Below are 26,263 nucleotides of genomic sequence, written 5' to 3'. Positions count from 1 at the left end.
CTTTAAAGGTTAAAGGTTTCTGTAAAGAATACACCTATCAACAAAATGTACAGCCATATTTATACAATATAATTGTCAACAACTACAATAAATCTTAATTTGTTCATTATTAAATATTCAGATAGGACAGCTAATAACATTTTAATTTTGTGAGCACTACTAGTTACTACTACTAGTCACAGACTATAATTAATATTACTATCTGATTAGTTTGTATAAGCTGGGTAGTTAGTTAGACTGCAAGCTAGTTAGAGGTTATATATCTGGGTTAAAAAACAAAAACCTCTCTAAAATTAAGATTCTAGGTTCTTTGTATTTTTGTTTAGAACAACTTGTACAGCGTTCTTCATGAACGATAGCGTTTTGAGTCAGTAGGGTTTGGGTTCTTTTCAAAGCACAACGAAAAGTAGTAAAACTGTCTTTGGTTACTGATGGATTAAAGCCAATAGACATTAAGTTAGCACGCAAGATTGACTAATCGTGTAACTTCACTTCTCCTTTCTAAAAACAAACAAGTTTGTCACCTGATAAAAAGTTGACTTGAACAAAGTCACATTATTTCTTTATCTACAAAGGCATCTCGATATCATGCAAGACACGACAAGGCCATAAATATTTAAACATTCAAAACAATCATGCACTCCAGCAAAACAACCAGTATTAAAAGTAGTCTCAGTCACTGCAACAATTTAGAAGTACACATGGCTTTTAAGAAAGTTTTGTTGTGTGTAGAAGCCCATGAGTAATCACTATCTACTACAGTAGCAGGTTAGCTCTAGTTTTACTGTCACCTCGTTAGATCACCTGAAGACAAACTCAGTTAAGATTTATTCAACACTAAAATCTACCAGTTCACTCCCAAGCATTTTTTAAATAGTCTGCAAGCAAGAGGGTACAAGTCTCATGTTCATGAATTAGCAAGTAGTAGCAAAGTATTTATATGAGAAGGAAAAAACTTTAAGAAAAGTTACAAATTTTGAACCATTTCTATTAATCCATTCATCATGAAATTTAAATTCGGGAGAATGGCCAGATTTACACCATGTCAAGAAGTGAAGAAGGGCAGAATGTAGAATCTGAGGCAATCTTGGCCAAAATTGGGCAATCTACCATCCAAAACTTGTGTTAACTTGTATTAACATATTAATAAAAATATAACTACAACATTTAAAGAGCTTTAACATAACAAGCATGATAATATTGCTCAGTAAAGTCATTATCCTAAAAACTATTAGCTTTTCTCTGAAGACCTAGACTGATGGTTTTCCACGTCTTACAATTAATCAAGGCAAATGCAGTAAATGGATCAAATATGGGTGGTAGAACAGCAGTATCAAGACCAATATTTCTACATTAAAAACTTAGCACAACAATAGTTCCAGCCAATGAAATTTATACTCAGGATGAGGGTCAGAAGCACTGACCAGTAGGTCTTTCCTGCTGCTACTTGAAACAGGCTTCATGTGAAGGTCATTATACAAAGAGCTCTGTAAAGAAGAGGGCAAAAGGTTAACTTTTGCTAAGATATGTATGCTAGAAGAGTGCATGGTATTCAGTAGAACGGTGACCGAAAATGGTAAATGATAATCCAAATTATTAAACGTGGAAGACAAACAAACAAACAAACAAAAAAAAAAAACACATTACAGAAGCACATAGTTTCTAATAGGCAGAGTGGACACACAATCTACTTCAGACAATTCATTTGCTTCTTTTATATTACATTTCTTCTATTTTATCACTGGCAGGCAGTTGAAATTGATTTTTCAGGTAAGTCTTTTACAGATAAGTGAAAGATTAGATTATGATTTACTATCAAAAATCATTCGCCATAAGGATTGTACATACAGTGGAGCGAGAGCTCTTCAAAGAGGAACTACTGTAGAGGCCATCAGACTGAAAAGAGAGCAGGACCAAGTAAATGACTTAACATAACTTGACCAATGGCATAATGTAACTGTTAAACAAATGGAAATTTCAAGTTTTATCAACAAACATGCTGTTAAGTGAACCACCTCAATAACAGATTACAAAAATTTATGTTTCTATCAACCTGTAAACAGGGCAAATAAGGTCCAGAAAAGTCGTGTTATATGAAATGTTAAAAGATTAAATAGTGTTATTAGCAAAAATAGTGTTAGCAAAGTTCACTCCATGAGATACTGTAGGGTCAGATGTATTCTATGGCATGATAACCTTTTTGGGACTACAAAGTATGCTTAAGCGTAGCACCCTAAATGAAAATAGCTCAAATGTGAAATCTTCAAAACATCATATTTTCATCAGATTTGAGATTGTAGGCAGCCTTAAATCATCTTACAAAAAAAAAAAATCACAATCTTAAGTATTATCCCCAACCCTTTTTCACCAACTGACAACTATGACAATATACTGCATAAATAACACATTGGCAGGTAAAATAATTTCTAATTTAATATTTTAGGACAGTTACACGATTACGGATATAAAAAAAAATAATGTTTGCTTGTTTAACATATTATATTTGTAAGTTTAGCAGATTATATTATATGCAGATTACATTACAAACTATACCTTGCTTCAAGAAAGAATTCACCAAGAGAAACGGGGGATTCAAAAGACTAAAGGGAGTACTATACTTCATTTAAAACATCTGTCAGTTCTGTATGAGTTCGGTGTGTTTTCAAGTGGTCAAAGCTCTTCAAGCCTTGATGCAGTTCAGAGAACAGACCATTGGTCTTCTTAAAAACAGGGGTCAGGCCATAGCTTCCAGTGATGATTCACATCTTCACATCATGTGTGGAAACTACTGAGTAGACAGACAAAGAATGAACATGTCCACATGGAGGGAAAATCCTACACCATTACAAAAAGCAAACCCATCATATATAAAACCTACTGACGGACAGCTGGATATTAAATTGCTTTCAATGACTACTAGCATTGTCTTGTTTAGTCTTTCAACAAAACTAATCTAAGGAAAAGCTTTGTGTGTCAATTTGGGCAGGAAAGCCAGGATAAAGTAGGTTTTTAGAACAGGCTAAGCAGATCAAATACTGCAATAAAGTGGAACAGGGCAGAAGCTGATGATGTTCTGATATTTGGATTGTTGAAAAATGGTTTATTTGGTACATATCCAAGCCTGTAAGAAATCTATCCTTAAAAGACAACACACACTTCTACAGTGTGATGTAAATGTTATCTGTATACTCTTAGATGCTCATCTTGAGTAAAGTGATTTTATGGGTTTTTATATCAGAGATATTGGATTGGTATTGGCATTGGCTGACAGTTTCAAAATTGGTATTATATGAAAAGTATGTTATCTGTAATTATTACTCAGTGTTTTGTTTGACTTGCATAAAAGCTAGTTTATCACTCCATACGAAATCAATTAAAGAACAAAATGTATTAAAACCTCATCTTCAGTAAACTGGCATTAATGCAAAATCAATTATATATATATATATATATATATATATATATATATATATATATATATATATATATATATAATTTTAAAGCTGTACTTTATTATATACATATATATAATAATGAGTGTGTGTATATATATATATATATATATATATATATATATATATATATAAAATATTACACTTATATTTATATATTACACACACACACACACACACACACACACACACAGAGAGCTCATTTCAACAAGCACTGAAAACATTACGTTAAGAAGGAGAAAGCCCTTCAATAAAGTAGTCTTTAAAAAGGTGTTGATGCTTCACTATTAATAGTCAGTATAGTTAGTATTCCACAGATCATCATCTTAAATATAAAAGCATCCCATGCCTACAGTTGCCACGTGACATAACTGTTTACACCAGCATCAAGTTAGAAATGGACACAGATATGCCTCAAAACCAGTCACCCCAAGCAAGAGCGCTTAAATGCAATCGCAGAAACGCACCACCAGGCCTTTTCTCCTAGATGAGCTAGTCCGGCTGGAGGAATGAGAGTTGCCTAGCAGCGATGAGGAAGAGGACTTCGAAAGAAGGAAAACAAAAAAGTTAAACAAACTGACATTTATGAAATGCATTTTATATTTCATCCTCATTTGCAAGCCAGGGATCAAAGTAAGAAATAGCTGATTTTACACATCAGAATAGGTATACTGAATAAGTGCAGGCTGTTGCACCATTATAAAATGTAGGCTTTTAAATACTGGATATGCACCTCATTAGACAATCGTTGGCCGTTTTTTTTTATTATTATTACTGAGTGTTTGGCAAGATTTATTACTTAGTGAACTGCTTTTCGTCATTGTTTATGGTTTGCATTTCATTTCTTGATACAGTTCCAAAAACTCCAGTCCAGCAGCAACAGAGCTGACTGAACCTGCCTTGATTCAACTGGTAGGTCACCTTTACATAGACATGTTGACATATAGACATGAGTATTACTCAAACAAAAATGTGATGCCTGTCTAATTTTCTGAATGTGTAGAAGAGCAACAGGCAAGTTTAGCTGTGGAAAAGAGGATAACACCACCACCACCACTACTACTGGCAGTGGTGGCTCAGGGGTTACAGCACCGAGCTACTGATGACAAGGTTGTGGGTTCTATACCCGGGCTCAGCAAGCTGCCACTGTTGGGCCCTTGAGCAAGGCCCTTTACCCTCTCTGCTCCCCGGGCGCTGGAGTTGGCTGCCCACTGCTCTGGGGGTGTGTGTACTCACTGCCCCTAGTTCACTAGTGTGTGTTCACGACCACAGATGGGTTAAATGCGGAGGACACATTTCGCTGTACAGTGTCAAATACTTGCACCTTTACTACTACTACTACTACTATTATTATTATAAGTCGATCCAGAAATATTGTTAATATATCTGACATCTGCAATTTTAAGCCTGATTTAGTTTAGTTCTGATCCCATGTTTTACAGCTGTGTTTGAGCAGAGTTTCCTCTGGTGTCATCTAGGTGCCATTATCAGACACTATTCACAGTCTGCAGCAGTGAGGAACGCACACACACTGCTGCATCACTTGGGAGCCAAGTGATCAGGACATCAAAAGAATCGCTGTTGTCCTGATGACCCTTATCAAGCAGTAAGTCTCCAAACTATTTACCATAAAACAATTAAAACAGAACACACAGCATTCAAAATCCCATTGATTACACACCCTGTAACTTCCACTACTTCGCACCGACACAGCATCATCTTCCAGACCCTTTAGAGGAAAATGGAGGGGGAAGGAAAAAGAGAAGAAAAAGTGATCTAGAGAACAGAGGAAAGAAATAAAAGCATCTGAAAAGGCCTGAGAAAAATATCACAACACAATACAAACCCGACGACTATGGGTTTTGGATCGATGGCTGTGCCGGGCCTTCTCCGTGTCAGCCTAAGGCAGGGAACAAGACGGATGAGGAACAAGAAAAATAGAAGGGGAAGGAAGCTGATCGGGTCTATCATTAAAGGAGTCAAATTAAGTGCATGTTAAAGTAAGGCAGAAAAAGAGCTGAATTAGTGAGGATCATGATAAGAAATGCAAGGAGAAAAGACATGTTTAACAAGTGTTTAAGACACGACAAGCAGGCAAAGTTAACACATGCTGTAACATGCTTTGACAGAATTTATGCAACTGGTAAAATCACTGGCACAGAGACTGCATTTTCCACAACCGTCAATAAAACGTCTCGTGGAGAAAAACGATGCTGTACAGAAAAGTGGTGAGAGAAAGAGAAAGAGAGAGAGAGAGAGAGTGAGAAAGAGAAGATGAGCACATGTGCGAGTATTCAAGCGGTTATCTAATGACCTGATCTGTTATCAAGTGTATCACAATCTTACTGTAACATGCCACCCAGGCTTTCCTTGTCTGTGTATGGTTCCCTTTTTTTTGGTTTTCGTTTTTCTGACCCTGCTCCTCAATTTGATCTATATTTGCACATTTGTATGCTCAGATCACACTCAGATTTCACCATATGCAAACACACACTTACAGGACTGGGTTAGGACTATGACAGGATCACAAAAAAACACATCTGGAAGTGGTCAGAGATGGATCTAGAGTATAAACTCAATGAGTTCCTTCAGCAACATGTGAATGACGTTTGTGCTTTTTAAAAGCAAAAGAAGTCAAGTCAGATTTCATCTGGTCACGCTGGGAACACATTTCAGTGACTAGCGTAAATGGAATCCAGCCAAAGTATATCCAGATGCAATGCAAAAAACACACACACACCTTCAGCAAGGGGTGAACAGCCCTGAAGTGGTTTAAATCGGTCAGATTTACAATTCATCAGTTTCAAATTCAGGTGACTGAGCTATGTATGACAGATGAGACTGTGTAAATCAAGCTTAAATGGTCTTAAATTGCTTCTTAATATCGTAGCAGACACCCAACTGTACTAACTGTATCTGAATACAGGTTAGTAGATGTAAATATATTACTGCAGCGGTACACTGTGGTCAACACACCACTATAATGGGGTTGTGGTGAAAGATGCAGTACACTCGAATACACACCTATCTGTGCAACGTTTGGTCCATGCAAGATGTTATCTAATAAATGAAGAGTAACTTCCCAGGGCAATAACAATGGATTTGCTTTCACTTTGTTAGTTGTGAATCTTTCTATATAAGAAGGATAAGTCTTGCTCTCTTGCTCTCGAAAAAAAAAAGAAGTAGTAATTACAAACCCGAACTCCTCAGCAACAAACCTTAAATAAACATGCCGACACACTGCAAACAAGTCAACCATACCGTTAATAGGAGTGGCTTTGCCTGCTATTTGGAACAAATGTTAGAGACTCGTAATGAATCTTATCATTAGCTTAGTGGGGAGAGAAAAAAAAAAAAAAAAAAGACCCATGCATGTCCAAACATATCCAATTCATGGCATACCATCCACTGGTGAATTTGCCCCCACTTTCTGCTAGAGGAGGTATGATGGTAAGAGAGCTGTAAGAAAAAGGCCAGAACAACTATCTTTGTGCATCTTCTTGCAAATGACACATAAAAAATAACAAAAAAACAAACAAACAAACAAACAAACCCAGGAACTGATTTTTTTTTTTAAATGTTTTAACAATTTCAGGAACCCAGTGAACCCAGTTAACTTGATGTAGCATGTAAACATACTCTTAGACTCAAAGCATACCTTTCACGCCCCAGTCCGTACAGCCAGTATGTGTATGTGTCACAAAAAAACCCAGCATATTTACCTACATAAACTTACTTAGTTTAGCCTCATCCAGTCACGCTGTAGTTATAAGGACTGCTTTTTGAATGAGGTGCAATAAATGGCAGCAAATCAGAACAAAGATCACAACAAAACAGTGGACCTCAGGGAGGGAGGGGGGGTGGTGGAGAAACAACAACAAAAAAAATAGAAAATAAATATGTAATAACTTGGTACCCATACCCATAAAAGGGTTTGAAAACAAAGCACAGCGCAAGTTCATTTGCATTTCAGCAAAAGACCAGCTTGCCCTCACCATCAACACATTCATAACCTTTCATTCATAACATCTGTAGCGACAGATTCTTAAAAACTACTATTCAAATACTGTCCCATATTAAACACTGTGATTATTATTCAAAATGTTCTGCACTTTATCCAGTTAAACCAGTATAATTACTCTTTGTAATGACATGTGACCAGTTGACCAGCACCAATCACAACGAAATGCCCAAGAATATTTCATGTCAATACCTTAAACTAGATTGCGTGAACAGCAACAGCACACTTAAATCTCCTTGTTATTTGTTAACTTAGCACAAATACAATCAATTAGTTTACTGCTGTTCAGACAGTAAAGAAATGGGCTTCCAACTCGCTAGGAGAAGATTTTCTAGTCCTATCTTGAAAGATAAGAATGCACGGCCAGACACACCCTCTACTAGAAAGCGATCATGGGTCAATGGCTTTCTGAAGATGTTCTCAACCATTACATTTTTACTGCTTCACCCATTCACCATATTTGCAGGTTTTCAGAGCCCAGATCACTAAGCCACACTGTATGTTTAATCTGATGCCAAGCCAAACATTCAACCCATCCGCATTTAACCCATCTGGTAGTGAACACACACTCACACACTCACACGTGTTAGGGGCAGTGAGTACACACACACACCCAGAGCGGTGGGCAGCCAACTCCAGCGCCCGGGGAGCAGAGAGGGTAAAGGGCCTTGCTCAAGGGCCCAACAGTGGCAGCTTGCCGAGCCCGAATCGAACCCACAACGCCGGGATATCGATAACAGGGTTGTGGGTTCGATTCCCGGGCTCGGCAAGCTGCCACTGTTGGGCCCTTGAGCAAGGCCCTTTACCCTCTCTGCTCCCCGGGCGCTGGAGTTGGCTGCCCACCGCTCTGGGTGTGTGTGTGTACTCACTGCCCCTAACACATGTGTGTGTGTGAGTGTGTGTTCACTACCAGATGGGTTAAATGCGGAGGACACATTTCGCTGTACAGTGTACACTGTACAGTGACAAATACGTGCACCTTTACCTTTACTTTGCACCTTTACCTTTAAATGACATTCAACAAATTCAGAAAGGTAGACAAGGTAGCAAAAAATATATATATTATACGCTCAATGGAATGTACTGAACAGATTGATCTATGTAGGACTGGCTAAAGAAAACCACTACCACTAGTACCACTACCAATGGCAGTGCTTTGACAGATTCCTAAATAATGCATTTTCTTTCTGGTAGCCAATAAAACAAGCAGGGCTAATTATGCTCTATATAATAAAACAAGCAATTGATTAGTGTTTATTTAATGGTCCACATTATGCTTAGAAAAGTTTATTATTTTTCACGACATACAATTTTACACAATAACGTCACCATACAGTCTACCTCCACCTGCAAGAACCATCATGCCACAATAGACAACTTCACTCTGAGAGGCAACTAAATACTGCATCTCATGACACAAGCTAACGCGGGTTAAAGAGAATATTAAACATCACCACAAATAGCCAGCTCCTTTACCAATGAGAAAAACCAAGAAGGAAAATCAGCATGTAGCCAGGAGCTGTAGTTAAGGTGTTTCTCATTAGGCAGAGATGATGTTATTACCTCTTTCTGTTGCCGCTCCAGCTCCCTCATTCGGATGTCTCGTGCCTCTGCCCTGGCAGCCCGCTTCGCAGCAAGTCTGGCCTCTGCCTACAGAACAGAGGACACAACAAATCTTGTTTATGAACTTCTGAACTGGACTGACTCTAGGACAATGAGAAGTACTTGACACAGCAGGATTTCTGAGCAGGATTCCTACCATTCAGCAGCACCTCAAACTGAAGACGAACATGATTGCCGATTCTAAGACGGCCCAGCCGTGTTTAAACATTGTGACGGCTCAAAGCCCCAAGGTACCTAAATTCATGATGCCTTTCTAATTAGATTAGCGTTGGTCTTGTCAGCATGTAATGTAAGTAAACAAAGTATTCCCCAAGTGTAACTGGTGTCTACACACACTCCATGTACATCAAAGCGGTTCGTGTGTGCATACCTCAGTCATACTGAGATGTATAGCAAGTGTTTTGGATGGGTCCATCCCTTAGAATTGGAGGACATCACAAAAAAAAAGATCTGATATCAACAAAACAATGCAAGAGATGGAGAGAGTTGAGGAGTGAAGAAGTTAAGGTAATGTCATGCTAACACGATCCCCAGATGTAAACAACTACTGAGAAACTACATTATGTGTAGGAAATGTGTGGAAAAGACAGCCCATCCACGCAGGGATTTTGATGGATGGGCAGAACGGCAGAGTCGCTCGCTGTCTTCAAACGCAGACTGAAGACCCTCCTCTTCCGTGAATACTTGAGTGAATGGCAGAGTGGTCTCCTTATTGGCTTGTGTTTAGTACAGTCTAAGCTTAGAGGTATCTTTGAATGTTTAGTCTATTCAAACTAGCTGAGGTTTTTCTTGGGTAAATAGCAAAGCACTTTTGTAAGTCACTCTGGATAAGAGCACCTGCTAAATGCCTTAAATGTAAATGTATTGGGAGGTCTGTGGATTGTGCGGATGGCAATTTGTTTTGGCTAGGTTCATACTGCACTTCATACTTTTTTTTCGGTTCACCATTACATTCGCCAATAACAAAACCATGGTTTAATTCAGGGGAACTGATTAAAATCACCCTCAGCTTTCAGAAACAAACAAACAAATCCTGTTAAAAGTGTGGATTTTAAACTTTTAACAATACCTTAGAAGTTACTGTTGTGCATTTGCGGACATCTGCCACAATGTTGCAGCAAAGGAGTGTGAACTGGCCACGGGAACTACTCCCCGCTGGTCGGGGGCTACATATGCTTGTTTGAAACTAAAACTAACATGAAATAATTAAATGGGCTATTTAAGAAACAGATCACACCCTTTTCTGAGCTGCTAAAGATAAGTTTAGATGCTTTTACTTAGCCGAGGACTCCTCTGGATCAGCATATCAGCGCTGATCATGTTTGACACCGCTTTAAATAACAAGCCTTTCATTTTAGAAAAAAAACCCTGTTTAAAAGGACTGTCCTGAAGGGCTGCAAGCAGAACATGTGATGTGATAATGAAGGGAAGAGGTAAAATAACTAGAAAGCCTGTAGTTTGTTTTACAAGTACACTAGCTAGCACAGTCACCAATCCAGCAATTATTCTACAATGAAAGCCTTGTTATATGAAGCTGTAGGATCTGAGGGAGAAAGGCATTGCATTGTTTCACGACAAAACTGACCGGCGTCCAGTGTCATGCATCCAGTGTGAACCGACGAGTATTTGAAGGCTGTAAAATGCAGCTTGGGCTAGCTCTAGTCGACAAAAAGGACAAGGACAGAGCCGGTATGCTCAGAAGACAGGCCAGTCCCAAAAGGCATAGCAAGTCCTGCAGTCATCCTCTGCAATTTGGTAACAACAATGTGAACACATACAGGTCAAGAAACGAGCTACATGTGGCTCAACTTACAGGCTATGCGTTTGTGTTATCAGCCCTACGTTTGGTTTTGTTAAACTATAGTGGCTTGACTCATAATAAGCACAATGCGGTACAGTGATGGTTAAAATAACCCCATCCACCTTGAGGAGTCTGCCTGTATCGAACCCCACTAAGGGTGCCCAGAGAGTCATGATGATCCCTCCTTTGGAACAAGATGAGTAACAGGATGAAGCACAGCCTCGCGATAGTGCACGCTCAAACGAGGAACCCCAAGCGTGCCAATTGGGACAGGGCTAATTTGTGTGGTGTGGGTGTGTGTATATGGCCTGCTCCCTATGATCTGCACCTGTTGGGATGTCTGACAGTATGACCTGGTCTGCAGAGCAGGGCAGCTGAGTCCAGTGTCTCTGACCTATCTATAGCCTGTGCATCTAGCCCATCTGTGCCTTCATCATGAGACTGGGACTAGAAATCTGAGCAGCTCCTGCAGTAAAAACACACACCAACAACTAACACACAACATGAACTCAAGCAACTTACTGCAAGTGGTAACTGTTTAAAATCCTTTAAGCATGCAGAACCCTTCTGATAAAAGTAAACATCTAATGATTCAAACAATAAAAGTACCGGATACAGAATTTCTGGGACGAAAAAGCTGCACATTGTGGCCAGTTTCATGTTTAAATGCTAGACTGCCAAGATGGACTACAGTGTTTATGGTCAAAACTGGCCAAGCAGAAAGAAAATGTTCTCCTCAACAGTTGCATGGAAGGGTCAAACTGTGGTAGACTGGTAAATAAACCATTACAGGACACATTATAGGACAAATTTACAGCAAAAATGTACAGATAGCTGTCGTCACATTTGAAAGTGACTCATTCTGTCATTTATCATATAATTACTGCTGTATATTCCACTGTAGTTAGCCTTTTACAAAGGACTGCCAGCCTAGCTATTTGGCAAACTAACGACACTTCCTGTACTAGATATAACTCCATTAAAACTTTGTGTGAAAAAACATTCACACAAAGTGCAAGTTTGTATTACTTACCCTTAAATCCTTAAAATATTTTTTTCTACCTCAGTCAGCATTAAACCCTAATGTGTAACTACCAAAAGAAATTACATTACATGTGGGTTAGGTTAATTGACAGTCCAAATTAGGGAGAAAATCTAATTAAATCAAGTTATTTATAAAGAAATAATAAATAAATAAATAAATAAATACATACAATTAAGAGATTCAGAGTGGGGGGCCCAATAGCCTGATCAGGACATCACCATTTTGCATGGGTTGTCATCAACCTTCCGTTACAGTCAAAATACTACTTTAATTATAGGATACTACAGGTTTTAAAACTATTTTTGTGTTTGGCCATGTTGAGGGCAGGCAAGCTCATTTTTCCAGAAGGTGCCAAAGACAATGGGCAGCAGCATGTACTGCCGCAGATGATAAATACATTGAGAAAGTATGTCAATGCAAGTCAATGCAGGCTAGCTATATTCCTCTCTAATTAACCATTTGCAAGTCTTTGCCTTTTCCAAAGGTAGTCCACACTACTCTTACTGACGCAGCCTGCACTGGCAGAACCTGACTAGCCACATATCAACACATCTCAGATAAAACAGAGCTGAGGGTGAACATGTCTGGTGCAGTGTCTGTCATGACAAACTCTTTTCCACATCAAAATGAAACATTCAAAAGATATTCATCAGTTGTGTCTATAAAACTGCGACGTTTACATGCAATACAATGCAGTGTGTGCAGATTACAACACAGATGAGTGATGACTTTTTTTTATAAATAAATAAATACATTTTTATTGTATATTGTTTTTGTAAATTTTGCCTCATTATATAAAATTTAAAAGTATCAGCATTGGCAAGCTTGTTTTTCTTTTACTAAGCACATTGGTTATATGTCATGTTGGTTATATGTTATATGGAAAATATGTCAGAAATGATAGTCCATGATAACTGGCCTTAATAGAATAAGGAGACGACAAGTAGAATCTCGATGAAAAAGAAAGCACCTACCTCTCGTGCTATGCTACTTAAGGCCTCATCCTCAGCAGAGAAGCGGTCCTTGATCGGAGCACGTTTTCGTCCTGAACCTGGTGTTCCCATGTCTGCTCCTCTGTGTCACAGCCAACACGGTTATGCAGGTTTCTGGAAACAGAAAAACAATATCACAAACTAAATCATCTTGAATTGCTAATCAGTCCCGAGACGGACCCCGCATGTAGAGTTGCACGCAAACGTTCTCTGTTCAAAAGTGCTTCTGCTCAAATGAGGTTTTGTTTGTTTGCTGGTTAAAAAAAATTATAAAAATTAACCCTCTGCAGGAAACTTAAACATTTTAAATAAAGAAATTAAATGAATAAATAAACTATTTAACATACAAATTACATTTATTTGCAATTATCTGCTCTAATATTTGAAATCCCCAAATATTTAATCATTCAATGACCCTAAATATTAAACTAGTATTCCGACAACAAGCTCTAAAGTTTCAATGGTGATGCAAATTAGGAGTGAGAAGCTGGCAAAGTTCAGGTGATATTCACTCAAACCTGAGGGATGAAGTCAGGCCACTGGTGTTCTGAGCTGTCTGTATCTTTTGCCTGCCAGTTTAGCTTAGTTTGCAGACCAGACATCCATGCACACGCAAACACGCACCATAGCACAAGCTGTGTTCCAGCTAACGGAAGCTCAATTTACACAAGTTTAGAGGATACAGAGTTTGAGAGCACAAAGATACCAAAGTTGAGTGACTGGTCATACAATTACTTGGAACAGCCAATAGTAAACATGTTCTGTGCTGTCCTTGGCCACTGCCGAAAACGTCAAGAGATCGCTGATAAAAATTCTCCTTCTCAAAGTGCAAAGGCTGGATATCGATCTGAATGATTTGCATGACCAAACAGTCTGTGACCAGCTACAAAAATGGCATCCAGTTGGCTAACCATTCTTAAATGCACATATTTGGCACAAATGACTTTCACTAGGTCTAGGTTGACTAGCCTGGCAACAGCTAACAGGCTCCTCCAATTATATTACGAGGTAGGCTTCAAACTGAAAGTATTCACCCTAAAGCAGACATACAAACATACAAAGTAAAGAAGCCTTTTTTCAAGTTCAGGTAGAGCGATCTATGGAAGTACCATCATAGGTAGTATTAAGTTCAGGCATGTCACTCCACTGCTGCGTTCTCTTCACTAGCTGCCCGCATCAGATTTAAAATCCTGACGCTGGCCTACAAGGCCAAGAACAGACCAGCCCCTCCGTACTTGATGGCAATGGTCAAAAGCCGGTCCGCACCATGAGCCCTTCAAGGTTCCAGTATGGCTTGGCTTGACCCGCTATCCCTTAAAATCCACGGAAGACAAGCATCCAGGCTTTTTTTTTCCCTGTCCTGGCACCAAAGTGGTGGAACGAGCTTCCCCTGGGTGTCCGAACGGCCGAGTCGCTCACTGTCTTCAAACCCAGACTGAAGACCCACCTCTTCAGAGAGTACTTGGGTGAAGAGTCGAGTTTTATGGTCTCCTTACCGACTTGTGTTTAGTAGTGTCTAAACTTAAAGGTATCTTTGAATTTTTTGTCTATTCAAACTAACTGAGGCTATCCCTGAGGAAACAGTGAAGCACTTGGCACGCTGTATAAGAGCGGCTGCTAAATGCCGTAAACGTAAATGTAGTACTAAAACCTGCTTCGGCTCACATGCAGACAACCTAAATTAATAGTTAGCAAGGCATCCAGGTCTGAAAAAGAACAGTATCCCCAAACCACCAGACCACTACCACCACGCTTCACAGAGAAGGCAAGATCACCTGTCAGTAAGCCAAAACTGAAGCTTAGTTGGGTCATGCAACAAGACAATGATCCAGATCACATAAGCAATTTCCCCCTTAGAATTGGTTAAAAAGAAGACATTTGAGCTTTTTGGAATGGCCTAGTCTCATCTTAAACCCTGGAACTAAAACTAAGGCAGGAGCTGAAACATGCAGTTCATGATTAAAGGCCTACACGTCACAGAGCTGAAGTAGTTCTGCAAGAGGGAGTGGGCCAAAATTCCTCCATGGTGTTGTGAAACACTAACATCAACAGAAAGCATTTGGTTGCAGTTATTGCTGCTAAGGGGGTATAAACAGCTACTTACAAGGCAGAGTGCAATCATCTTTTTACAGGACTACAGGGTGTTGAATATCTTTTCTTAATGGATACATAAATGCTTTTATGAGTTATTAGATTTTTACTTTAAGATGGTAAGATCACTCTGCGTATGCTCCCAGTACAAACCGACCTGGTATTCAGTGTCCTTGACTTCTATGTTGAGAACTGGGACAGAGCAAAAATGTGGACCAAACGAAGGTCCCCAAGGACTGGCATGGGTAAAAATGTTCTAAGGCGCAGGAACACTTCACACTACAGTGTAAGGAGACTGTTTTCACACCTAGTTTGCATGGCCAGTTCAGACCAGAGATGTTTGTGATTTGGTTTATTTCGTATCACACTGCAGTGTTAAACACACCAGTTATGCATGTAGGTGTTGTGGGATGGCTCAGAAATGTGGTGGAGGATAACCAGGCGGACAGTTGAACCAAAACTTCCGGACAACTCTCAGATAAAATGAGATTACACAGATTATTTTGTGACAAGATACTATATGTTAGACCGTAACTAAACAGCTTATTCTCATAGTTGACATGTTGGAAATGGGGGCCCGAGCAATGAGGGCCAAATAGTTGTGGCCAGAAGACAAGGTCTGAGCACCTTCGAAACATAAGCCACAGTGGTCCAAGAAGGGACAAACAACAAACTGGCTACTGTGGCACAGGTTTATGTAATACTTGGGTTCACTGAATGTGAAGCATTCAGATATAAATTTAAATGAACAATGTTAAAAACACTCCTCTAAAGCCACCAACATGCATTTATCAGACCTCTGTGAGAATAGTCTGTTTATGGTCTTAATATTCTAAGACTTGGCTCTGCCCCCTTGCAAGGGAGCAGCCTGGCTAACCCCTGGCTCTCCCTTGTAGCACTACAAAACTCACGCTCTGCCCACATGGTGACGCCCAGCCCGACTAAACCCAAGCTTCTCCTTATGGTGTAGCAGAGCGCTTGATCTGCTCAACTTGCCTTCTGAGTAAAGCTACCGAAAGCCATCTTCTGTGAAATGTTTCCTACATAAATTGTTGTAGGCCTTCATCCACCTTCCTGTTGGATGATGAATGAACCTTAGATGCAAGCAGATCGCTGGATAGCTAGCTAGCTTATTACAATGCCTGCTTAGTTAGCTTTAGCTCCCCAGTTTGCACAGACTTGAAGAAAGGGCATAGCCATGTCAGCCTAGTGACTGGCCAGGGTTATGATGATGTAAGCTTGACCCATTTTAGGACCGCCCATTCCACATGGAGAGGAGAGCAATACAGGTGAAATAGTGCTTAGGGAAGTTAGGTAAGAACAGAGATGGACAACAAGGCAGCTTGTTAATTACCATTTACCAATGGTACCAACAGTCAGACAATAATTGGTCTCATCTTAAGACATTTCAGCTAACCTGTTATGACTGACCGCTAACATTGAAACAGACTCAAATCAGAGACCTGGGCTCAACACACATGGAATTGTTTCTTTGCAACCCAACAAGTACGACTTTGCCTGTTTGGTTGGGGGAAATACAGGGTTAGCATTTGGAGTGCCTTGTATTAAGGGCACTGTAGTGAACCTAGTGAACTAAAAATGGACAGAATACTTGGTAAACCCAACCTGAATTAAGAGCCCGATAAAAGTAAGCAGTAGTCTTTGGTCCCACAGCTTGCAGGAGCATCAGATTTGATATGGCTCCAACAAATAAAAGATTTTTATTACATACATCTATCTCGTCATACACTCTCAAGACCAAAACAGATCACATCATCCTATAAATGAAGTTTCTAAAAGAAACATAACTTAGCTAGCCAGTGTCTACAGAGTGCGTACCCCCCCCAGTGTCAACCAAATACAAAATGTGTGGTTCTACTGTAGGATGTAATCACTACAAACGTAATAATACAGGACATGATATTGTAGCGTTCATTACCGATCGCAGTTTAATACGCTTAAGCATCAAACACTTAAATTAGACAGAAATAAATCTAATCTGCACGAAGTTTACATGAAGTATAGACACTAAAAAAGGCCTCAAGCTGAGGAAAATGCTAATTTTACAAAAGCAGTTAGCTAGTAAACTGAAATTGAGTTGAATTTATCTGTATGTTGCTCTCTGCAATAATATTGTATTTAATATTATTACTTTACTCTGTCAGCAAACATTTTCAAAAGTAAGAATACTACTGTAACTCCTGTTAGCCACGGAGTACATCATAAACTGCACATTTTAAATGTATGATGTATACGGTCATATTTCCACTTATCTGCAGAATCTGAAGTACAGTTACTTAACAGTCAAACAGCCCAACAAAAATGCTACAGGATATTCTTGTTGCACTGTTTTCTTTTCTATTTACTGAGATAATATACTGAGAAAAGGGGATAGTCCAAGACCAGTGTCGTAAATCAATGCTTAACTTGATTTTCATTGATTTTCTTTAAGAGTTTAAGAAAATATGCTAATAGCCAGGCATTAATTTGTTAAATAACCAAGCCAAACTGTGCAAGGAAAAACAATGAAGGTGCCAATTTCTTGTGCAAAAAACAACACTTGCCAGATGAGCAACGTAATTACTGTCTTCCAAAACCTGAAGTTCAGTCTCTGGTGTGGTCAATAGAGCTTCCAACCCTTTACTCAGTGTAAACCATCAGGGCATTTCATTCTGCACAGTTTGCCAAAAAACCTAGACCATGTTTACACCTGGTCATTTCATGTGACTAGTATCTGGATTGTACCCTGATGAGATTTTAGCTACATGTATTTACACTTAGACACGTAGACAATGTGCAAATTTGAGGTTTTGGTTGTTGAATGTCTTGGAGAAACAGGGATGCGTTTACACTGCTATAACATGGCTCAAATGTATCTGGTTTAAATCAGTCTTGTGTTTACATTTGTGACCCAGTGTAAACGGGGTCTTAGTTCCGACGACTTCATTGTCTGGAAAAAGGACAGAACGAGCACCGAACACTAACATGCAGGTGTAGATAATTCATAATATCACTCTTAATGTTACTCAGTTTAAATATAACTTTTAAAGACTGTTACTTTAAAAACACGAGACAGTCATACTCAACACTGTGCATGTAGCCATGCTGATACATCTATATTTATAAAAAAAAATAAAAAATGCTTGCACATTATTTTATTGTACTATATTACAGCCTTTTAGATATTTAGGATGGCTTTGTCCAAAATTCCAAATTCTGTATCCATCATCATTACAGTTAAAATCATTTGCTTGATTGTATTACAATCTTCTGCAGCAGCAAAATGATTCAGCATTGAATGAGTACTGTTATAAATGTTATGCATCTCAGCAGCGAGAGTGTTTTCTCCATAAATCCATATCTCACACACACACACACACACACACACACAAACCTCTTTGCCAGTGCTGTCCTAAAAATAAGCAATCAGCCAAACAATGTATGGTCAGCGGTGTTCCTGTGGCGGAGGCTTTTACTTAGTGAGTGCCTAGATGGTGGGTGGTAAATTGTCCAGCAACAGATGGGCCACAACAAACATACTAAAAGGCACTTACAGTGGGATGCAAAAGTTTAGGCACCCCTGGTCAAATTACATATCCTCTACAGAGAACAGTTCTGCATTCTAAAGCATTATAAGCGCTGATTTGCTTAATGTGAGATTAAATAAATAAGTATAGTGTGGCAAAGTAATGGCACACTAAAATACACATACTTTAGTGTTACTTTCTTATAGCATATCGTGATAGACGCAAGCTACCAGCGATTTGCTCTGGCCCAAATCAGTTGGCCAGTTTGTAAACCTGGAAGGTCCTCTCATTGGTTTGATTCGATCTCACGCAAAGACCAAAAAACCAAGCACACCAAAATGCATCACAACAAACCATGCAATGAACGTTCTCTCCGCTTATTGGCTCAATTTGACCAGATCACAAAGTGCAAGGGTGAAAACATCCTTACAGTGGAAGGATCAATCATCATCCTCATCTCAAGTCTACACCTCACCGAATATGCCAGGCAGGTGTACTTAATAACATAGCAAGTCAGTTTACCTGTATTTTGGTGCACCCAACCAAAACAACATTTGTTTACTTTTCCATCTACCACACTGTATGGTATACAACACCATAGCGGGATGTTTTTGTTTGTCTATAATAAAGTAAACATTTCATACAACCAGGCAAATTACTTACGTCAAACTGATAGTTTAATATTCTTGGGTCTTTATGCAACACAACAAGTTGTTGTTTTTGTGGGATGGGAGAGTGTTTGAGAAGTCATACGTCTGCGGGTCATCCTAAGTGAAAAGCTTTCATTAGAAACATTAGTGCATCCTAAAGCTCAGGCAAGTATAATGTTAAATTACAGATCTTTAGGATCTGATTTCAATACTGGAACAGGTGGTATGATGCCATAGCTCAACTCTATTCAGTGTTCATTAGCGATTAGTGATTCCTCACCTGCGCAAGCGAAACCTATTCCTTCATTACAACAGAATTTTAGTACGTCATAGCCCTGAATTCCTCTTCTCTCACTCTGAGGAGGGAAGGTAAGTGGTCAGAAGAGCTGGCTATGGAACAAGAGGTCTATCACAGCACAGCTTCTCTGGAAGCACTTAAGTGAAGTTGCTCCATGGGGCCGGGGTCTGTGCCTGCAACTGCCATGCGTCTCTCTGGAAGAGAAGGCCTGCTATATGTAAGAGAATTAATCAACTGTGTGGCATTCACCACCGCCAGGCGCCGGGCTGAGCGTTATGAGACTTAAAATATAGATATGACAACAGTAGCCCGGTATCCTTCAAAGGTTTTGGCCACTTCTCACATTACAGGGTAATTCCACAGATTGTTCAATATTTCTGCATAATGAAAAGTTAATGAGGTGGATAGGAAGCAGAGATCGCAATATCTACAACAGGTACACATCACAGCCCCTGGTTTCTAGAATACAGCACAATCTCACATTAAACCATTCTCAATTTACCTCTCAACCACTTTACTATGCACACATTTTGAAATACTGGTGGAATTCCCCTCTAATGTGGTCAGCTGTAGTCACCTTTCTTTGCCTTCCAGACCACCCCGTTGTTTTTGTTTTCTTTGATACTGGTCAGGTCAGATCAGATCAGAAGAGACTACAGTGTTTAGTACTCTCTACAGCACCAAGCTACCTGCATTTTACTGCCTTTGTAACCCTGCATGAATAAATATTCTTGTTTATTTTTTCCTGTAATGCTAACAGCACTAAATTAATTACAAAAGTCAATTTCTTCACATTTTAATGTTGCATCAGCACCAGAACATGCATACATATGCCACAGCTCCCATACCAGCATTTACTGAGAAAACTAAACTTTATGGTAACATAAAACATTGCCAATTTTCTATCATTTTTGTCAAGTTATCTGTCTTGTGATTTGAAAACTTCACTGCTCATTTTCTCCACAGATTTCTTTCTTTTTACAGAATAAACTAGAGCTCTGTTTAGCATTCAGGACACATTTAACATTTCTTTATTTTTAAGATTACATCGAAATCTTTGTAATTACGGCTGCATCAATATGAGAAAAGCAGGCAAGATACAAATAATCTTGCCTGCAAGATGACTATTATTATTATTATTATTATATACTGATCATCTACTAATACTGATGCATAAAGTATGGATTCACCAATATCCTCAAATTCATTCCGTTAAAAATAAATTAAACATAGATATTTTAGTTTAGTAGCCTAACAAATTACTTAGGAGTACAATAAACATATCGGAAAATATCTGTTTAAAATATCAGACAACTGTTATATTTTTAAGCCAATAATACTGATGTTCGGCATTAGCTAAATTACTAAACTGCTTTTATCGGTTTGACTAAAAAAAGAAAAAAAAAAAAAAAAAACAGTGATACCAAACTGCTGACAAGTTAAACAAGATAAGATAAACATGACATTTTAATGATCCAGTGCTGCTTCTATAGGTTTCCTAAAACTACAGCACTTCATTCAGCAATGCTGTCAGAGAAGCTGTTCTTTTAAGCAAGAAATAAGAACAATTCTGTGTAGACATTTGGTAATTACAGTCTGCAGTACTGCCTACGAAGACCCCCAACAATACCTTTAAGGTGGGGCGTTATTTACCATGCAGTGATCAGTGATTTTTAAACAAAACATCCAAAATATATATTTGTGTGTTCACTTCTCTGCACTTTCTGCCCTGTTTATTACTGATACAGATTAAATGATCATGTTTGGATCTGACAGAAAGAACAAAAACATCAGTTTCCAACACAAATGTCTAAGATTTTATAATGCACATCTTTAAATATCCTTCTTCCACACCTAACCAGAAATATCCACCTCAGTAGCACTTACACCGGCCAGATTTTCAGTTTCTAGATTCTGAAGGCCTTCACATATCAATCATAGTTATATGAGGAAAATGTTTGTTGGTCTTGTCAGATTTTTTTTTTTCAGATTTAGTGACAAAAACAGAGATCCAAAATTCTCCTTATGAAAACATTGGATTCTAAACTAAAACACGATCCACTAGTTAAAGTGCGTTCTTGAAATATATGCAAATTAGCAATATATATTTTTTACGTATTATTGTTATAACTGCCAAATATTTTTAAAAATGTAACAATTTTATAGAAATACTATTTGAGGTAATTCATCATCATTTTAATTTTTTTATTTTAATAATTACACTGAAGTTGATGTTGCAGAGGCCGCAAAACAACAGATGGCCAACTCAAATATGGAATTAAATATAATACACTTGGCTTTAAAGGGTTAATTAATTAATACCTTTTTTTATTCTTTGATTACTAACATTATAGTTTGTATCTTTTATAATTAATTACATTTTATTATTATTATTAGTAGTAGTAGTATTAATTTCCCTATTCAATTCCCTTTTATTTTATTTGACCATTTTTACTTTAATTGTACAGTTCAATATTATTATAAACTCGCATTTCCATGTTACGTTTATCATTAAATCAACTGCAAAAATATTTTGTTAATTTTATTTTCATTTTACTTTATGTTTATACTCATTTTACAGTTTCATATTATTATAAACTCAACGATTTCTCTGATTCTACGTACTTTAATTGATATTATAAAAATATTTGTCACTGCCAAATATTTTTAAAAATGTAACAATTTTATATAAATATTATTTGAGGTAATTCATCATCATTTAATTTTTTTTATTTTAATAATTACACTGAAGTTGATGTTGCAGAGGCCTCAAAACAACAGATGGCCAACTCAAATATGGAATTAAATATAACACACTTGGCTTTAAAGGGTTAATTAATTAATACCTTTTTTTATTCTTTGATTACTAACATTATAGTTTGTATCTTTTATAATTAATTACATTTTATTATTATTAGTAGTAGTAGTAGTAGTAGTAGATTAATTTCCCTATTTAATTTCCCTTTTATTTTATTTGACCATTTTTACTTTAATTGTACAGTTCAATATTATTATAAACTCGCATTTCCATGTTACATTTATCATTAAATTAATTGCAAAAATATTTTGTTAATTTTATTTTCATTTTACTTTATGTTTATACTCATTTTACAGTTTCATATTATTATAAACTCAACGATTTCTCTGATTCTACGTACTTTTATTGATATTATAAAAATATTTGTCACTGCCAAATATTTTTAAAAATGTAACAATTTTATATAAATATTATTTGAGGTAATTCATCATCATTTTAATTTTAATTTTTATTATTAATAATTACACTGATGTTGCAGAGGCCTCAAAACAACAGATGGCCAACTCAAATATGGAATTAAATATAACACACTTGGCTTTAAAGGGTTAATTAAATAATGCCTTATTTTTTATTCTTATTTTTCTATTATTATTATTATTATTATTATATTAAAAAGTCTTCTGTGGAAGTTTTATAGGGGTCTCCATTAGTTAACTAGCTCCAGTGTTCACCCTATAGTGTCCTGTCATAAGAGAAACCGCTGCTGGTTCCGCCTAACTAACCGGACCCGGTTTATTCAGAAACGGGCCGAATTTAATGTATTTATGAGGGAACTTTTTAGAAAATAACTTGACATGTCAGAGACAACTGTCTCTGCGGGACAAGGCAGGCTAAATATAGCAGGCTAGCATTTCTGCCGCTTCCCTGGGACTCGTTTGGAAAACCAGGCAGCTCTTGAGGAAGGACTTCACCACCCGGCCCAACCCGGACTGAAATAACAACATGACTACTGGCTGTGTCAGCCGATGGGGTTTTAAACCACACGGTGAGCTAACCTAGCTTAGTCACAGCAGCTGGAATATAAATAGAGCTAGCTGGCTGAGCTAAGGAAGACTATGAAGTAAGGTGGCTACGTTAAAAAAAGCAGAGACGCTAGCCAGCTCGGTTTTCCATGCCGCTCCGTAGAGGTGGCGGATCCAGGTCCATGGAGTAGAAATCCACCCCAGGATTGTGTTCCAACCGCCTGGGCAGCGCTGCAGCGCAGCGCTGCCCAGGCGGTTGGAACACAATCCTGGGGTGGATTTCTACTCCATGGACCTGGATCCGCCACCAATGCCGCCCTAAACCCATTACCGCCGCCCACTTCCAGGACTTCTACTTACTTTAGAGCTTCCAAGACGGTCCAAAGTAGAGCATTTACCTTTTCTCAAACTCCTGCTGAATCACACGGTTAAGTCCCAAGTCCAGGGTTGTCCTGAAAAGCGCAGTGTCACCCCAAATCCCACAAAGACCGCCGCGGCCAGAGCGGTTCAGACTAGCGCTGCCTGAAACAGCTAGCTAGCGACCTGGCTAGCTGACGCTACTGGCCTATTCGCTCCAACAGCGCCGTGTGTGTGTGTGTGTGTGGGGTGGGGTGGGGTGGGGTGTGTGTAGGGTTTGTGGGACAGCAGAAATTGACACTGCTCGTCACGTCACACTCCTCTTCCAAAAAAAGTCCAGTCCTGGGGTCTTCAGGGTGCTCCCAGTGTGGAGGGGACCGCTTGTTTTACTGGGACTCCTCACTGAAGGGGTTGCTGAACATGTCTGTGCAGGAGATCCTCCTCCTCCTCCTCCTCTTCCTCCTCCTTCCTCACACAGGCTCTCCTCAGATGCCAGGGAAAGATACCCAGTTTGTCCCGGAAGTGTGTGTGTGTGTGTGTGTGTGGTCATTCAGCTTTTTGTGGGAACAAATGCCTCCGGAGTGATAAGAAAACGGACGCTGAGTTTAGTGACCACAAGGAAAAAGTGCATAATAATAATAATAATAATAATAATAATTCATATTATTGGTTTAATAAATTGTTAATTCATCTGATAATATACTTTAAAAAATTTGTCTTTTACTTACATTGATTACTAACATTATATATTGTTGCTTTTATAATTAATTACATTTTATTATTATTTATTATTACTATTATTATTTGTATTAATTTCCCTTTTAGTTTATTTGACCATTTTTATTTTAATTGTACAGTTCAATATTATTACGTTATTATTATGTTACGTTTGATGAATGCTATTAAATTAATTGCTTATTATTAGATAGCCATAAACCTAAAAGAAAAATATTTTTTATTTTATTTTCATTTTACTTTGGATTTATACTCATTTTACAGTTTCATATTATTATAACCTCAATGAGTTCTCTGATTCTACTTACTTTTATTGATATTATTGCTTTTCATGTTACTCCTGTTTATGTATTAAATTATTGTAATATTAAATGAATATTTTGTAGTTAGATTTTCTGTTTATTTTCATTCTACCTTACTTTTATTCTTATGTCTTCTTAGTCTTGCCAGTTTCTTGCATGTTTAATTAACACTGTTTATTATCACTCTTATTCTTTTATAGCACTCTGTAAAACATTTTTGTATGAAACATGCTGTGTGGATAAAAATGATTATTGATTATAATTGTAACAACAACAGCTCAATAACAACGATATTACAGTAAAATACAGAGTGGCATTAACAGGCTCTGGGCAGGGGGGTAGTCAGTGATGGAAGGAATCAGAGAATCTATGAATTTCTATGAATTGGGTGCCATGTGTTTGTGTGTGCGTCTGGTAACAAATGTATTTATTAAAGGAAAAACAGGTTCTTCAATGTTTCTTTTAAAGCTTCTATACAAGCATATCACTAAAACTATTTGATCATATTATTGATTATGATGAAAAATATGACTATACAGCACCAAAAAGGGGTTCCACTATTGTTATGAGTAAGAATGAGGAACAATGCTATATGTGCTAATGCTATTATGTGGATAATCATCAGGACCATTCTGTTTCCGGTGTGGACTGTAGATGTAACAAGAAACAAGAAGACACCCTCCTTCAGCACCAGTAAAAGATCCTTCCCTAGGAGTGCCCTGGTGGCCCCATTTCAACCCCCACCCCCGAGCTGAGGCCTTCCACTGAAGGGTGCAGAGTGGCCATCCTTCTGACTAGGCTGGGAGATGACAGCCCGTACCAGCCTCTTGTTCCTGGGTCGTATTCATGCTATAGTCATGCTGAGTGTGCCAGCTGCTCACCTAGTGGCATCTCTGTGCCTGCTGAGGAAGCCATCTGGGGTCTAGAAGGTGTACTGAGTGTAAATTAGGCAGATATTATCAAAAAGCCACGTCACATTTGTTTCCTTCTGAATCTGAAGTTAAGAGTTAGGAGGGCCCACCCGCAGAACTTGGGTCACAAACTGACTTGTGGCAAAGGTGGATTCCTATGAAAGGTCCATTTCTAATGCTCTGTCTATCACACCTGGTGCAGACAGCTTTGTTGACTGTAACTGGAGAATTCTGGTTTGGCCATTGATGCTAACTCACTCTGCTGTTTTTTATTACTGTGCCTGATATTTGGCTGTCCTGTGTGTGTCTTATCCATTAAGTCTGGGCCTGCGTAAACAATGGAGCTTAACCGATGTAGACTTATCAGGCAAACACTGGATTCAACATTAGCTGTTCTTGCAGCCTAGTTTGACTATCTGGGATATTTAAAAGTGTGTGGTGGGTGAATGGTGCATCTAAACCCCATATCTATGTTTATAAAGAATATGAAATGTTTAAAAAATGAAGAAATTATGTTTTCTATTATATGGGGCCTGTAAACAGACATGCACTGTACATGTACATGTACTGTATGTCTGTTTAAAAAAAATATATATAGACAGCCTGTAGGGGGCAGGCATGCCTAACTATGAGCAGACATTTGTTACCAATCAGGGAAGGCTGGGAAACAGTCTGTAA

General features: G+C 38.3%; 1 protein-coding gene across 5 annotated transcripts in view; it reads right to left on the bottom strand.

Annotated features, from left to right (window-relative positions):
* The window catches only part of lrrfip2 (leucine rich repeat (in FLII) interacting protein 2), a 43,381-nt gene extending 19,300 nt beyond the window's left edge, over nt 1-24,081 (bottom strand). For 4 of the 5 annotated variants that reach the window (XM_072677428.1, XM_072677429.1, XM_072677430.1 and 1 more), the window contains exons 1-3: nt 23,679-24,081; nt 12,917-13,048; nt 9,037-9,123 (exon numbers count right to left, since the gene is read on the bottom strand). In XM_072677428.1, the coding sequence (XP_072533529.1) occupies nt 9,037-9,123; nt 12,917-13,006 (177 nt within the window). In that variant the 5' untranslated portion in view covers nt 13,007-13,048; nt 23,679-24,081. Of the gene's footprint in view, nt 1-5,133; nt 5,182-5,289; nt 5,353-9,036; nt 9,124-12,916; nt 13,049-23,678 lie in introns of all 5 variants that reach the window. The other variant, XM_072677432.1, reaches the window with a different exon arrangement.
* Between the last annotated feature and the right edge of the window lie 2,182 nt (nt 24,082-26,263).

Source organism: Salminus brasiliensis, chromosome 4, assembly GCF_030463535.1.
Source record: "Salminus brasiliensis chromosome 4, fSalBra1.hap2, whole genome shotgun sequence".
NCBI lineage: Eukaryota > Metazoa > Chordata > Actinopteri > Characiformes > Bryconidae > Salminus > Salminus brasiliensis.
The sequence above is the reverse complement of the archived record's forward strand: the minus strand, read 5'-3'. Positions and strand labels throughout refer to the sequence as shown.